General features: G+C 48.2%; 3 protein-coding genes across 7 annotated transcripts in view; 2 read left to right on the top strand and 1 right to left on the bottom strand.

Moving 5' to 3' along the window:
* Positions 1-3,491, top strand: part of LOC134294645 (zinc finger protein 658B-like) — an 81,979-nt gene extending 78,488 nt beyond the window's left edge. For all 3 annotated transcript variants that reach the window (XM_062966235.1, XM_062966234.1, XM_062966233.1), the window contains exon 2: positions 581-3,491. In XM_062966235.1, coding sequence (XP_062822305.1) covers positions 1,062-2,759 — 1,698 coding nt within the window. In that variant the 5' untranslated portion in view covers positions 581-1,061 and the 3' untranslated portion in view covers positions 2,760-3,491. The remainder of the gene's footprint in view (positions 1-580) is intronic.
* The window catches only part of LOC134294681 (loricrin-like), a 676,447-nt gene that overhangs the window by 606,201 nt on the left and 53,985 nt on the right, over positions 1-16,261 (bottom strand). The window lies entirely within an intron of this gene.
* The window catches only part of LOC134294692 (zinc finger protein 782-like), a 121,174-nt gene that overhangs the window by 78,698 nt on the left and 26,215 nt on the right, over positions 1-16,261 (top strand). The window contains exon 1 of one of the 3 annotated variants that reach the window (XM_062966289.1): positions 13,757-13,862. The exons of the other annotated variants lie outside the window; for them this stretch is intronic. The gene's annotated coding sequence lies outside the window, so the exon portion shown is untranslated. Of the gene's footprint in view, positions 1-13,756; positions 13,863-16,261 lie in introns of those variants that run through there. 3 annotated transcript variants of the gene reach the window in all.

Raw genomic sequence — 16,261 nt, 5'->3', positions numbered from 1 at the left:
ATCATGGGCTCTACGGAGGGAATGCATGGCCTGGATGGAACGTAGTTCAGCATGGACTCATTTTGTGAAGATCCCAACAAAATTCAATTTGGTTTTGAAATTAGCCAGTTGGAAATGCAGGTCCTTGTGAGTTTGGAAGATTCATTTGGGAAATGTGGCCGGAGTGACCCTTTGAGATGCTGAGGAAGCAGAGTTGGGAGTCCCTGTGGCATGAAAGATAACGACACAACCAATAAAGAAATCCTTGTTCCTTTGAGCATTTAGCACAATGCTGGTAATTCATGGAAACCCATGATCCAGAATACGTTACACCCTTGAATGTTGGGAGGAGTTCTGCCTGCCTGCCTGCCTTCTGTTCCTTTAACCACGTTTGGGTCTGACCCAATGAAATGGGTGTGGCCCTCCAATACGGGAAAAGGGTTCAGTCCCTTCCTTTCGTGATTCCTTCCTTCTCTTATCCTGTCCTTCTGTGTTTCCTCCCTTCCACCTTTCCTTTCTTCTATCCCTTTTTGCTTTGTTTACCTTGAGCCAGAGGAATGCGGCTTCATGTCTAACCTTTTGCTTCTTCTTTCTTGACCAGGACGTGAGAGTTCTCTGGAGCCACCCCTGCCGTGATGGGAAACGAACCAGCTTCTAGTCGATATTAAGGCATTTGGAAACCAAAGTGCAGTAAGGAAACCAGTCCTCTAGGAAAAAGGATTCCTCTCAAGGGGCTGATCCTGCAGAATTCCTACATTCACTTTGGATTATAGAGTAGAACCATAGAGTCGGAAGAGACTGCATGAGGCACCCAGTCCAGGCCTCTGCCGTGCAGGAAAAGCGCAAAGTACACCTGACAGATGAGCATCTAGCCTCTGTTTAAAGGATTCCAAAGGAGCCTCCACTACTTTTTGAGGCAGAGAGTTCCACTGCTGAACAGCTCTTACAGTCAGGAAGTTCTTCTTAATGTTCAGATGGAATCTACTTTCCTGTAATTTGAACCCACTACTGTGAGTAATCAGAAAGGGGAAAACAAGAATCAAGTATCAATATTAGAATTAAATGTACATAACACTGCTGACATGGAGAAGAAAGCATATAAATGTATTGAATGTGGAAAGAGCTTTAGTTATAGTTCAACTCTACAAACACATCAAAGGACTCACACTGGGGAGAAACCCTTTACATGCCTGGAGTGTGGACAGAGCTTTACTCAGAAGGGAAGCTTACAAACACATCAAAGGACTCACACTGGGGAGAAACCCTATAAGTGCTGTGAGTGTGGACAGAGCTTCATTCATAGTTCAAGTCTCCGTGTACATCAAAGGACTCACACTGGGGAGAAACCCTATAAATGCCTGGAGTGTGGACAGAGCTTCACTCATAGTTCATATCTACGTAAACATCACAGGATTCACATTGGGGAGAAACCCTATAAATGCCTTGAGTGTGGACAGAGTTTTACTCTGAAGGGAAGCTTACAAACACATCAAAGAACTCACACTGGTGAGAAACCCTATAAATGCCTGGAGTGTGAACAGAGCTTCACTCATAGTTCAGGCCTACGTTCACATCAAAGGACTCACACTGGGGAGAAACCCTATATATGCCTGGAGTGTGAACAGAGCTTCACTCAGAGTTCAGGTCTACATAGACATCACAGGACTCACACTAGGGAGAAACCCTATAAATGCCTAGAGTGTGAACAGAGCTTCACTTGTAGTTCAGGTCTACGTAGACATCAAAGGACTCACACTGGGGAGAAACCCTTTAAATGCCTGGAGTGTGAACAGAGCTTCACTCAGAGTTCAGGTCTACATTCACATCAAAGGACTCACACTGGGGAGAAACCCTTTAAATGCCTGGAGTGTGGACAGAGCTTTGCTCATAATGGAAGTCTGCATTCACATCAAAGGACTCACACTGGGGAGAAACCCTATAAATGCGTGGAGTGTGGACAGAGCTTCACTCAGAATTTAGGCCTACGTACACATCAAAGGACTCACACTGGGGAGAAACCCTATAACTGCCTGCAGTGTGGACAGAGCTTCACTCATCGTTCAGGCTTACGTAGACATCAAAGGATTCACACTGGGGAGAAACCCTATAAATGCCTGGAGTGTGGACAGAGCTTTGCTCAGAGTGGAACTTTACATTCACATCAAAGGACTCACACTGGGGAGAAACCCTTTAAATGCCTGGAGTGTGAACAGAGCTTCACTCATCGTTCAGGCTTACGTAGACATCAAAGGATTCACACTGGGGAGAAACCCTATACATGCCTGGAGTGTGGACAGAGCTTCACTCATAGTTCAGGCCTACGTTCCCATCAAAGGATTCACACTGGGGAGAAACAATATAAATGCTTGGAGTGTGGACAGAGCTTCACTCATAGTTCAGGCCTACGTTCACATCAAAGGACTCACACTGGGGAGAAACAATATAAATGCTTGGAGTGTGGACAGAGCTTCACTCATAGTTCAGGCCTACGTTCACATCAAAGGACTCACACTGGGGAGAAACCCTATAAATGCCTGGAGTGTGGACAGAGCTTTGCTCAGAGTGGAACTTTACATTCACATCAAAGGACTCACACTGGGGAGAAACCCTATAAATGCTTGGAGTGTGGACAGAGCTTCACTCATAGTTCAGGCCTACGTAGACATCAAAGGACTCACACTGGGGAGAAACCCTATAAATGCCTGGAGTGTGGACAGAGCTTTATTTGTAGTTCAAGTCTATGTTCCCATCAAAGGATTCACACTGGGGAGAAACCGTAGAAATGCATGAAATGTGGACAGAGCTTTTCATGGAATAAGGTTATACATAGACATAGAATTCACCCTGGAGAGAATGGTGTTAATTGACTCCAGAGTGTCATTCTAACAAGTAGAAAAGCAACTATTGCACATTTTGGAAATTCAAGCTCAAAGTTGGGACATTTCATCACATGTGGTGTATTGTAGAAAGATTGAACTAAAATATGTTCCATTCTGGAAGTAAACAAGGTTACATGAAACTAGAGTTTTATATGCTGAGAATGTTGGATGATCAATTAGAATGAAAGCATGGGTAGTTACTGCGAGATACTCAAGTAAGAATTGACAGGGATGGAAGGAATGTTTTATTCCAAAGCAAAAACAATGGCATATGAAGATCTGCAAATTAGCCACAACGAACAAACTGACAACAACAACATGGGCAAATGTCAGTTGTAATAGGTATCAATTGGAAGAGTGTTATCAGAAATAGAAGTGTTGTTATATTATATTATCTAAAGTGAGTAGAATAATGAGAGATAAAAATTAACAGATAGAATGAGGCTTTTAGGCACGTATCCCTGTCTGTTTGTTAGTTCAGTTGTGTGTCTATGTAGGTAATTGTTCTGCTAGTGTGTTTGTTTCTGATTCCATCAAAACAACAGGAACCCTTTTGTTTCTTAACACTTGTATTATTATTATTATTATTCTGTTAATATGTTTATATTATTAAATTCTATTATTATATGATTATTCTATATTCTTATATTCTTTATTTTTCTATTCTATTATTATACTATTTTGTTGTTGTTTCTTCATTTGGTCCCTTCCGACTCTTGGTGACCTCCTGGACCAGCTCAGGCCAGAGCTCCCTGTCGGCCGAGGCCACACGCACCTCCTTCAAGGTGGAGTCAGTTCCTTCAAGGATGCTATCCACTCATCTTGCCCTCGGTCGGCCCCTCACCCAACGGTTGTTGCGACCCTGGAGATGATCTCACCCAACGGTTTCATGTAGATGTTAAAGAGCATGGGGGACAAAATAGAACCTTGCGGGACCCCACAGGTCAATGGCCAGGGGTCTGAGCAGGAGTCCCCCAGCTTCACCAACAGAGAGCAACCCTCCAGGAAGGACTGAAGCCACTGCAGAGCAGTACCCCCAGGACCCATCCCGGAGAGCCGTCCCAGAAGGATACCATGGTCGATGGTATCGAAAGCCGCTGAGATATCCAAGAGAACCAGCAGGGTCACACCCCCCCTGTCCAGTTCTCTGTGGAGGTCATCCACCAAGGCGACCAAAGCCGTCTCGGTACTGTAACCAGGTCTGAAGCCAGAGTGGTCCAGAAAATCAGTATCTTCCAAGAATCCCTGGAGCTGAGAAGTGACCACCTGCTCCAAGACCTTGCCCAAAAAAGGAAGGTTAGAGACTGGTCTGTAATTGCTTAGGTTGGTTGAATCCAAGAAGGCCTTCTTCAAGACTGGCCTCACTATAGCTTGTTTTAGGCAAGATGGAAATTTTCCCTGCTCAAGAGAGGCGTTAATTATCCTCACAAACCAATCTACTAACCCACCACTGGCCTGTTTTAAGAGCCAGAATGGGCAAGGGTCAAGGGCACAGGTGGTCGCCCTCACCGCTCCAAGGATCTTGTCCACGTCATCAGGCTGCACAAGCTGAAATGAATCCCACAAGCTTGAACAGACAGATGCCTCGGTTACCTCCCCTGGCATTGCACCAAAGCCGGCATCTAAGTCGGAATGAATCTGAGCGACTTTGTCTGCAAAATGGTGAGCGAACTCGCTACACCGAGTTGCCGAGTTGTCAGGTGCCCCCCCAGCCTGAGGGGGATGGAGGAGCTCCCCAACAACCCGAAACAGCTCTGAAGATCTATTTATTGCAGATGCGATGCGGGCAGTCGAGAAGCCTTCCTGGCTGCCCGCAATGCCACAGAGTAGGCCCTAATGGCGGCTCTAGCCCATGCTCTGTCAGCTGCATCACGAGTTGTCCACCAGCAGCACTCTAATCTCCTCATGCTCTTCATCTCCGCCAACTCCCCAGTAAACCAGGGGGCTGGGGCAACTCCACGCAACAAGAGGGGATGTTCAGGGGCGATCATGTCTATTGCCCTGGACATCTCGCTATTGTAGCGATCGACCAAGGCATCGACAGGATCGTCAGCCTCCATGACAGACAGAACACCAAGAGACCTCAGGAATCCATCAGGATCCATAAGCCTCCTGGGGCGGACCATCTTAATGGGTCCCCCACCCCTGCGGAGGTTTGAGGACATGGTGAGTCTTAAACTGATCAGATGATGATCGAACCATGACAATGGAAGAATAATTTGCTCTTCCACCCCGACCAAACTGTCGCCCGCAACAAAAACCAGGTCGAGTGTATGCCCAGCTTGATGAGTGGGACCCGATATTACTTGGGACAGTCCCATGGTCGTCATGGCCATGAATTCTTGCGCTGCACCTGTCAAGGTGGCCTCAGCATGGATGTTAAAGTCACCCAGCACCAACAGGCGCTGGGAACCCAACACCACACTAGAGACCACCTCTGCTAGCGCAGACAGAGAGACTGCTGTGTCACGGGGTGGACGGTACACCAGCAGAATCCCTAAACTGTCCCGGGTACCCACCTTCAAGTGGAGACACTCAAACCCGGCGGATTGCAGGATGGGGCATCTGACCAGGGCGATGGATTGCCGAAAGACCACCGCAACCCCACCTCCCCACCCTCCAGGCCTGGCCTACTGATGCACCCCGAAACCCGGAGGACAAAGCTGGGTGAGGCTTACCCCGCCCAGCTCATCCAACCAGGTCTCGGTGATGCAAGCCAGATCCGCTTGCTCATCCAGGTTTATCCTTCTCCAGGGTCGCAAGAACCCTATTGTGCTTCTCCCTGGGAATCCGTTGACCGTGCTTCCCCCTCCCTCACATGACCTCGATGGAAACCCCCCCCCCCCCACCTGGTCTCCACCCCCCAAGGACCCCAGCTCTATTGGAGCATTATTAAAAGGACCTAGTCAGCTCCCTAAATTCAAAAGGCTGTAAGGATCTCCATCTAGGCTAGTATCTAGAGAAGGGGACAAATGGAGCCTAACAGAGGGGGGAGATCTCCCAGAACAGCTTAGTAGAGTGGTAGGAAGGGAAGATTGTGGGCAGGGTATGGAGAGGGGTTGGGCAGATATAACTGAATAAGAATTTACCGGGGAAGAGGACCTATACAAAGGATTAGGCATCCTATTTAACCTAGTGGGGGCTCGAACATGTGAAGACAGGTTGGCCATAAAAGGACGGATCAAGGGGTCCACAAATACTCTTCTGATGGTGATACCCCATGAGTTCAACTGAAACCTGAGAGCCCATAGTTCATCAACTTATCCTCAAAAGTGGTAATGAGGCGTGTTGAGTGATCGTAAGATTGGAAGTCCTTGTAAAGCCAAGTGATGGTCTTAATCTTGACTTCTATCAGGCTCCTTGAAAGAATTGGGCCAAGGACCTCCAGATCGCTCTTTTCGAGGTCCATCTGCCCCAATTCAATTGAGAGTCTCTAATTTCAAGTGCCAGTTGTTCCGCTTGAGGAAGATGGTCATAATGGCACCCTGCGTATGAGGGAGGAAAATCCATCCCCAGCGGAGTATTCATGATCTGCTTCGACGCTCCCAAATCTGAATCCCTATTCTCATTCCTTCCCTGCCCATATTGTTCACCAAAAGGATCTCCTCTTCCCTCAACTTCCCCATTGTCTAATATTGCATCCTTACTACATTTATGTTGCCCAGTCTCTCCCTCCCCAACCAAATCTGAGGGCCAGCTGACCTCCGTTGAGTTATATCCAATAATATTTTCCGCCCCAGGGGCATCATGCCGAGTGGAGTTATTTACCAGCAATGAGATCCCTTTAAGGAGGTGATCTGTTTTCTCATTCAAGGTTACTAGTTGTGAAAGAACGAGGCTAAAAGACCTTCCTATAAGATGGCATAGCTGGGACATTTCATAATTCCCATATATGTCTGCCATTTCTACCTAGGGAATTACGCAATGACCCAGCCCCTTGTCAGCTTACTTTCGTCCCATCAACTGCCCCGCCTGACTTAGAATATCTATCAGCTGATTCTAACAACAAATATTAATGGCCCATTATCGTTAAAAACAGTATAAGTTGCTTTAAACAACGTAAAATTTAAAGGGGGAGGGAGAAAACCAAAAAGGGAGAAAAGGTGGTAACAGCGCCAAATGATTTAGTATGGGAACCCCCTGCAGGCAGACCCAATAGTCTCTATAGTCAATGCCAGCTGCAGACCCCAGTAGGGATGTCACCCAGTTCAGCTAAAATTCCTCAAAGCGGACCCACAGAGGCGGGCGAGATGGTAACCCCAATGGAGGCCGCCTCCCGGTCCGGTGAGGCAGCCTCTCAAAAGCAGCAACAATGATGGATCCTGGAGGGTGCTGCTTCACAATGATGAAAAGCCTCTCAGTCCTGAAAGATCTTTCCGCCGCTCAGCCCTGATGAATCCAAACTGGCGGGGAGGTGCGAGGTGGTGGCAACAGAAGAGCCGAGCAGGGGAGGCCGTCCGGTTGGGCAGTGGCCTTCTACCAGCAAAGACAGCCAACAAGACCGCCCGGTTCGACGCAGCCTCCTATGGTCAAGGAGATAGCTGGGGAGGCCGCCAGGTTCGGCGCAGCCTCCAAGGCCGAAGAGACAGCTGGGGTGGGCGGGGAGGGTGCCCGTTCTGGTGTGGCCTCCTAGTCCGAGAAGAAAGCTGGGGGGGGGGGGGGGCGCCTGGTTTGGCATGGCCTCCAGAGGTCGAGGAAAAAGCTGGGGAGGCCACCCGGTTCGGCACGGCGACCAAAGGCCGAAAAGAAGGCTGAGAGAGGCCACCCGGTTTGGCGCGGCCTCCAAAGGCCAAGGAGAAAGCTAGAGGAAAGCTAGGGGAGGCCGCCCGGTTTGGCGCGGCCTCCAAGGCTGAGGGGAAAGCAGAGGGAGGCCGCCTGGTTTGGCGCGGCCTCCAAGGCTGAAGGGAAAGCAGAGGGAGGCTGCCCGGTTTGGCGCGGCCTCCAAGGCTGAGGGGAAAGCAGAGGGAGGCTGCCCGGTTTGGTGCGGCCTCCAAGGCTGAAGGGAAAGCTGGGAGAGGCCGCCCGGTTTGGCGCGGCCTCCAAGGCTGAGGGGAAAGCAGAGGGAGGCCGCCCGGTTTGGCGCGGCCTCCAAGGCTGAGGAGAGAGCTGGGAGAGCTCGAAGAGGCCTCCCGGTCCGGCGCAGCCTCCAAAGGCCGAGAAGAAAGCTGGGAGGGGCTGCCCGGTTTGGCGCAGTCTCCAAAGGCCGAGGAGAAGGCTGGGGGAGGATGCCCGGTTCGGCGCGGCCTCCAAAGGCCGAGGAGAAAGCTGGAGGAGGCCACCCGTTTCGGCGCGGTCTCCAAGGCTGAGGAGAAAGCTGGGAGAGGCCACCTGGTTCGGCGCGGCCTCAAAAGCCGAAGAGAAAGCTGGGGGAGGCCGCTCAGTTAGGCATGGCCTCCAAGGCCAAGGAGAAAGCTGGGACAGCTGGGAGACACCACCCGGTTTGGCGCGGCCTCCAAGGTTGAGGGGAAAGCTGGGAGAGGCCGCCCGGTTCGGCATGGCCTCAAAAGCTGAAGAGAAAGCTGAGGGAGGCCACCCGGTTCAGCGCGGCCTCCAAAGGCCGAGGAGAAAGCTGGGAGAGCTCGAAGAGGCCTCCCGGTCCGGCGCAGCCTCCACAGGCCGAGAAGAAAGCTGGGAGAGGCCGCCCGGTTCGGCGCGGCCTCCTAATGCTCACTGCTACCGTCAGGAGGTGGCAAGATCAGGCGAGTCGCCCTCCTACCACCAGCTCTTCGTACCCCAGCGTCAGCAGCTACCTGGCCTCTGGACTCTGGAGGATTACCGCTTGGACCGACAGGACGAAATGGCGGCCGGGCGGCTCCTTCCTGGTCTTCTGCAGCTCCTTTCAGCAGCTCCTGCAGGCCTTACAGTTCCACCTCGGTAATGCAAAATCCTCAAAACGGTCGACAGCCTCACCCTTCAGGTAGCCGCCGGTTGGGGGCAATGGGAGGCCGTATGGTGAGAATTCGTGCTGGTTTAGGTTTCTTCGTCGGCGGAGCTCATCACAGTCCCTGTTACCGTGCCGCCATCTTGGATAGTTGCCATACCTTGGATGCGTTGATGTATTGTGGCCAAATTTGGTGGCATTTGGTCCAGGGATTTTGTTGTTAACTCGGTCCTACAAGTGGACAGTACATTATATATGGATAGATATGTCTCTCTCAATCATCTCTCACTCTCTTTCGCTCAGTCTTTGGCTGGATGGCCATCTGTCAGGAAGGGTTTGATGGTGTCTTCCTCTATGACAGAAGTGGGTTGGACTGAACGGGCCTTGGGGTCCCTCCCAATCCCATGATTCATCAGAACTCACATGGCATCAATCAAAGGAGCAGTGAGTGTCCCCTTCAAAGGAGAGAATCTTTCCGGAAAATAGAAGCCTCTCTTCCCATGATCCTAGACCTTTGGGGAACGAGACAAGACCCATCCAGTCCATCCAGAGAGATGCCCAACAGTCAAGGAACGCAGGCAGCTCTGGAGTTCTGGACCATTTGGACTCCGACTCCCAGATTCCTTTGCTGCCCGGGACAATGAGGGGGATTCTGTAAATGGGTTCCAGCCATCCTGAGGGACCAGAGGGGGGGGGGGGGGGAGGACCCTGTTCCGGCTTAAATGTTAGGCCTAGAAATGTCGCTACTAACAGTTTACTAAAAGCTTTTTCTAAGTAATAGCAAGGATCTGAACTATTGCATTAAAGCAGTAAAGCTTGGGTGTGTTACCTGCTTCCTGCATAAAACACAGCTTTGCACTTGCTTAGCTTGGCTCTGTTTAGAGCTGGGAGCTCCTTGGAGTTGAGAGCAGCAGGTGGCTGTTTTGTTGCCGGGAGCTGATATGCGGCATTTGGAAGCTGGAAACGGAAGGTAAACGCAAGAAAGTCTGCTTATCTAAACTTCAACTCAAGGGCATCTTATTTTCAACAAAGAATACAGGAACTGAACCATGTCCTATTTTTGTTCCCTGTCCCTGAAGAAAGAAGACTCACTGAAGAAAGTGTTTATTGTTCTACTGTGGCGAGATCAGCTACTCTGATTTGCTTCGTATTATTGTTGAACTAAAGTGAATGATCTATTTCCTTTTCTATGTAAAGCCACAACTGACTGGTGTGTATTTTTGAGTTCAGGGCCACACTACATGAAAAGGGGCTGAAATATCTTTAACGGGATATGGGCATGCTTCCGCAAACTGCTATCACCAGTCTGACATGAAATGCCGACGCAGGAAGACAGAATCACCGCAACATTATTGTCATCCATCATCATCATCATTATTATTGTGAGACATAGAGTTGCTTGTTCCCAACAGGGGACATGTATGGAATCCAATTTAAGTGGTTTCTGAATTGCGAGTTATTAAACCTGCCAGTCCAATAAGTATTTGATTTTTTTGAACTCTGTCACTCCTTCTCACCTGTCACTAAGAAGGCCATGCAGGTCTTGAACCGGTGCTTGGTTCAGACTGGATGAGGGCGAACAAACTGAAATTGAATCCAGACAAGACCGAGGTTCTCCTGGTGAGTCGTGAGGCCAAACAGGGCGTAGGGTTACAGCTACACTCCCCCTGAAGGCGCAGGTTCGCAGCTTGAGAGTGATCCTAGATTCACCGTTGAGCCAGGTCTCGGTGGTGGCTAGGGGAGCTTCTGCACAGCCAGTTTCGCCTGTACCTTGGGAAGTCTGACTTGGCCACAGTGGTCTTGTTACATCCCGAATAGATTCACTCTACGTGGGGTTGCTTTTGAAGACTGTTTGGACGCTCCAAATAGTCCAATGGGCGGCAGCCAGGCTGCTCTCCGGAGCGGCGTACAGGGAGCATACCACCACCCTGTTACATCAGCTCCACTGGCTGCCAGTCTGCTACCGAGCGCAATTCAAAGTGCTGGCGTTAGCCTATAAAGCCCTAAACAATTCTGGCCCAGCTTACGTGTCCAAAAGCATCTCCCTCTATCACTCACCTTGGAGGTTAAGATCATTGGGGAGGCCCTGCTCTCGATCCCACCGCCCAATTCCAAAAGGAACAATTACAATTAAAGCCAAACATTAAAACATAAATTACTTAAAACAACAATTAAAAATCACGCAAGTTCCAAATCGTAATCCAGGATTGGTCCATTAGTCCATCGCTTTAAAAGTTCTCAATTATTGCACTGCTATAGTTATTGCTCAAATGCTTGGTCCCATAACCATGACTTTAAGGTTTTTTTCCCCTCAAAGACAGGATGGAGAGGGCTGTGCTGATTTCATTGGGGAGGGAATTCCACAGGGGAGGGGCCACCACTGAGAAGGGTCACGGTCAGGATCAGGTGTGGGGGGGTCCAGGGTGGGGGTTGGGGTTAGTGGTTAGGGTTAGTGGTTGGGGTTAGGGTTGATATTTGTGTTTGGTTATGTTTATGTTAGGGGTTAGGGTTAGGGGTTAGGGTAGTTGTGGTTGGGGTTAGGGCTAGAGTTAGGGTTGATATTTGTGTTTGGTTATGTTTACGTTAGGGGTTAGGGTAGTTGGGGTTGGGGTTAGGGCTAGAGTTAGGGTTGATATTTGTGTTTGGTTATGTTTATGTTAGGGGTTAGGGTAGTTGGGGTTGGGGTTGGGGTTAGGGTTAGAGTTAGGGTTGATATTTGTGTTTGGTTATGTCAGGGTTAGGGGTCAAGGGTTAGGGTTAGGGGTTAGGGTAGTTGTGGTTGGGGTTAGAGTTAGGGTTAGAGAGGGTTGATATTTGTGTTTGGTTATGTTAGGGTTAGGGGTCAAGGGTTAGGGTTAGGGGTTCGGGTAGTTGTGGTTGGGGTTAGGGTTAGGGTTAGAGTTAGGGTTGATATTTGTGTTTGGTTATGTTAGGGTTAGGGGTCAGGGTTAGGGGTTAGGGTAGTTGTGGTTGGGGTTAGAGTTAGGGTTGATATTTGTGTTTGGTTACGTCAATGGTTAAGGTTGTGGTTAGGGGTTGGGTTAAGGAGTCAAGAGTCAGGGGTTATGGGTCGGGTAGGTTAGGGTTGAGAGTTAAGGGTCAGGGTCAGGTATTTCCGCTGTCTAGTTCCCTATGCGCCTTCCCTCCTCCCCACATGAGGAGCAAAAAAGACTCACCGGGATGTGGACCAAACCAGGCGACACAGGTACAGGCTGCAAAGGCAACGGACAAGGAGCAAGAACCACGAGAGAGAGAGAGAGAGAGAGAGAGAGAGAGAGAGCGCGACTGCCTTACTTCCTTCTTGCTGTGAACAGGAAAGTGAGCTCCCCAAGGGAACGGCCTTCAGAGGGAGATGCTGCAGCGCATCACAAGGGTCTCCATGGCGCCCCCTGCAGGCACGGAACAGCCATCCAGGGAGGGAGGGGGGAGGGAGGGAGGAAGAGCTCCCTTGATGGACAGGACCAGAGGAGGAGCAGGATGGGAAAGCCATCATCATAATATATAATAATCATAATAATATAACATCAGAAAAAGAATACAATCATATATGATAAAATATCATAAGAATTATTATATTATATCATAATTGTAATTTGACTTTGGTCAAAGCACAGGATCGTATATTTTGGCAAAGGGTAGATTTGCTTGAAGCCCAAAGGAGTGGACCGACATCAAATCGGATAGGATAATTATGATATTGTATTATATTATAATATTATAATGATCTTATCCTATCCAATCTGACATCGATATTATCATAATAAAGCAATAATCATGCGATAGTATAATAATTGTAATATATTATAAAGACTTAAGAGCCCCGGTGGCGAAGTGTGTTAAAGAGCTGAGCTGCTGAACTTGCAGACCGAAAGGTCGCAGGTTCAAATCCGGGGAGTGGAGTGAGCACCCACTGTCAGCTCCAGCTTCTGCCAACCTAGCAGTTCGAAAACATGCCAATGTGAGTAGATCAATAGGTACCACTTCAGGTAACGGCGCTCCATGCAGTCATGCCAGTGGCCACATGACCTCGGAGGTGTCTACGGACAACGCTGGTTCTTTGGCTTAGAAATGGAGATGAGCCCCAACCCCTAGAATCAGACATAATAGTTCTGTTATAAAATTGAAATATATTATATTGTAAAATGAGGTCAATCTGTGGAAGGGAAGGGGGCTTGGCTGGGACCTCACGAAGGAAGGCTTTCCCATAGACGGTCACTGTGAGGTTATTCTGTAATATAGGGCAGCATTATGATTATTATATTATTGTGTTATTATATATTATTATCATTTTATTTATTAGTTTATTATACTGTTATTATATTATCAAATAATATTATAATATAATATGATTTGATTTTTTTTTTCCGTGTCAGGAGCAACCAGAGTTGCTTCTGGAGTGAGAGAATGGGCCGTCTGCAAGGACGTTGCCCAGGGGACGTTGCCCGGATGTCTTGATGTTTTTACCTTCCTTGTGGGAGGCTTCTCTCCTGTCCCCGCGTGGAGCTGGAGCTGACAGAGGGAGCTCACCCGCGCTCTCCCCGGGTGGGATTCGAACCTGGCAGCCTTCAGGTCAGCAGCCCAACCTTCAAGTCACGAGGCTTTTATCCCCTAGGCCACCGGAGGCTCCTATATTTGATAATAATATTATATAATAACATTCTCTAAAAGTATTATTATTATTATTATTATTATTATTATTATTATTATTATTATTATTATTATTATTATAACAACTCGGCGTTGCCCAGGTTATTTGAGCAAGTCAGTGTTTTTATTATTGTCCAAAAGGCATAAGGAGTGGGATGAACTACAACTCCCATCATGCCCGGTTCTCCCCCAGAAACTCCGTCAGGACTTCAAGGGTGTGACGTTGGGCAACTCTGCTCAGGAGCCCCGTCCTGCCGCCCGTCCATCAAAGGAGGGGGAGCGGCAGGCAGCCAATGGGGGGCCTCCGGTGGGCGGGGCTTTTCGGGCTCAGCCAATGGGAGGGGCGGGGGCGGGCTCCGGGGAAGGAGGAAGACGAAGGAGAAGATGGCGGCCGTCGTCGCCTCGCCTGAGGCCTGGTCTGTGTCTGTGAGGCGGGAAAGAAGAGGACGGAGAGGCCGAGAGAGAGAGAGAGAGAGGTCTGTGGGGAGAGGGAGGGAGGCCCGTCCTTGGCTGGCGGAGGGAGGGAGGACTACAACTCCCAGGATGTCTGGTGTGTTGTGTCCCAGAACTTTGTCAGTCTGGATTCGGAAGTCCCACAGTATCTTTGCGTGCTCATTTTCCAAGACTTTGGCAGGTTTGTGATCCGACCAGTTCTTTGCTGCTGGGAGGTGGGACTTGAGGCATAAGTTCCAATGAATCATTTGGGCCACAGAGTTGTGCCTCTGTTTGTAGTCTGTCTGTGCGATTTTCTTACAGCAGCTGAGGATATGACCCATGGTTTCATCAGTTTCCTTGCACAGTCTGCATTTTGGGTCATCAGCTGATTTTTCGATCTTGACCTGAATGGCCTTTGTTCTGATGTCTTGCTCCTGGGCTGCAAGCATCAGGCCTTCTGTCTCCTTCTTCGGGGTCCCATTCGTGAGCCAGAGCCAGGTCTTCTATTATTATTATTATTATTATGATTATTATTATTAATTGCCTTTGTCCTGATGACTTGCTCCTGGGCTGCAAGGATCAGGCCTTCTGTCTCCTTCTTCGGGGTCCCATTCGTGAGCCAGAACCAGGTCTTCTATTATTATTATTATTATTATTATTATTAATTGCCTTTGTCCTGATGTCTTGCTCCTGGGCTGCAAGGATCAGGCCTTCTGTCTCCTTCTTCGGGGTCCCATTCGTGAGCCAGAGCCAGGTCTTCTATTATTATTATTATTATTATTATTATTATTATTATTATTAATTGCCTTTGTCCTGATGTCTTGCTCCTGGGCTGCAAGGATCAGGCCTTCTGTCTCCTTCTTCGGGGTCCCATTCGTGAGCCAGAGCCAGGTCTTCTATTATTATTATTATTATTATTATTATTATTATTATTAATTGCCTTTGTCCTGATGTCTTGCTCCTGGGCTGCAAGGATCAGGCCTTCTGTCTCCTTCTTCGGGGTCCCATTCGTGAGCCAGAGCCAGGTCTTCTATTATTATTATTATTATTATTATTATTATTATTATTATTATTAATTGCCTTTGTCCTGATGTCTTGCTCCTGGGCTGCAAGGATCAGGCCTTCTGTCTCCTTCTTCAGGGTCCCATTTGTGAGCCAGAGCCAGGTCTTCTATTATTATTATTATTATTATTATTATTATTATTATTATTACTATTATTGATTGCCTTTGTCTTGATGGCTTGCTCCTGGGCTGCAAGGATCAGGCCTTCTGTCTCCTTCTTCAGGGTCCCATTTGTGAGCCAGAGCCAGGTCTTCTATTATTATTATTATTATTATTATTAATTGCCTTTGTCTTGATGGCTTGCTCCTGGGCTGCAAGGATCAGGCCTTCTGTCTCCTTCTTCGGGGTCCCATTCGTGAGCCAGAGCCAGGTCTTCTACTATTATTATTATTATTATTAATTGCCTTTGTCCTGATGACTTGCTCCTGGGCTGCAAGCATCAGGCCTTCTGTCTCCTTCTTCGGGGTCCCATTCGTGAGCCAGAGCCAGGTCTTCTATTATTATTATTATTATTATTATTATTATTATTATTAATTGCCTTTGTCCTGATGTCTTGCTCCTGGGCTGCAAGGATCAGGCCTTCTGTCTCCTTCTTCGGGGTCCCATTCGTGAGCCAGAGCCAGGTCTTCTATTATTATTATTATTATTATTATTATTATTATTAATTGCCTTTGTCCTGATGTCTTGCTCCTGGGCTGCAAGCATCAGGCCTTCTGTCTCCTTCTTCGGGGTCCCATTCGTGAGACAGAGCCAGGTCTTCTATTATTATTATTATTATTATTATTATTATTATTAATTGCCTTTGTCCTGATGTCTTGCTCCTGGGCTGCAAGCATCAGGCCTTCTGTCTCCTTCTTCGGGGTCCCATTCGTGAGACAGAGCCAGGTCTTCTATTATTATTATTATTATTATTATTATTATTATTATTAATTGCCTTTGTCCTGATGTCTTGCTCCTGGGCTGCAAGGATCAGGCCTTCTGTCTCCTTCTTCGGGGTCCCATTCGTGAGCCAGAGCCAGGTCTTCTATTATTATTATTATTATTATTATTATTATTATTATTAATTGCCTTTGTCCTGATGTCTTGCTCCTGGGCTGCAAGCATCAGGCCTTCTGTCTCCTTCTTCGGGGTCCCATTCGTGAGACAGAGCCAGGTCTTCTATTATTATTATTATTATTATTATTATTATTATTATTATTAATTGCCTTTGTCCTGATGTCTTGCTCCTGGGCTGCAAGGATCAGGCCTTCTGTCTCCTTCTTCAGGGTCCCATTCGTGAGCCAGAGCCAGGTCTTCTATTATTATTATTATTATTATTATTATTATTAATTGCCTTTGTCCTGATGACTTGCTCCTGGGCTGCAAGGATCAGGCCTT

Source organism: Anolis carolinensis, unplaced genomic scaffold, assembly GCF_035594765.1.
Source record: "Anolis carolinensis isolate JA03-04 unplaced genomic scaffold, rAnoCar3.1.pri scaffold_18, whole genome shotgun sequence".
Classification (NCBI taxonomy): Eukaryota; Metazoa; Chordata; class Lepidosauria; order Squamata; family Dactyloidae; genus Anolis; species Anolis carolinensis.
This window is presented reverse-complemented; position numbering and strand designations above follow the sequence as displayed.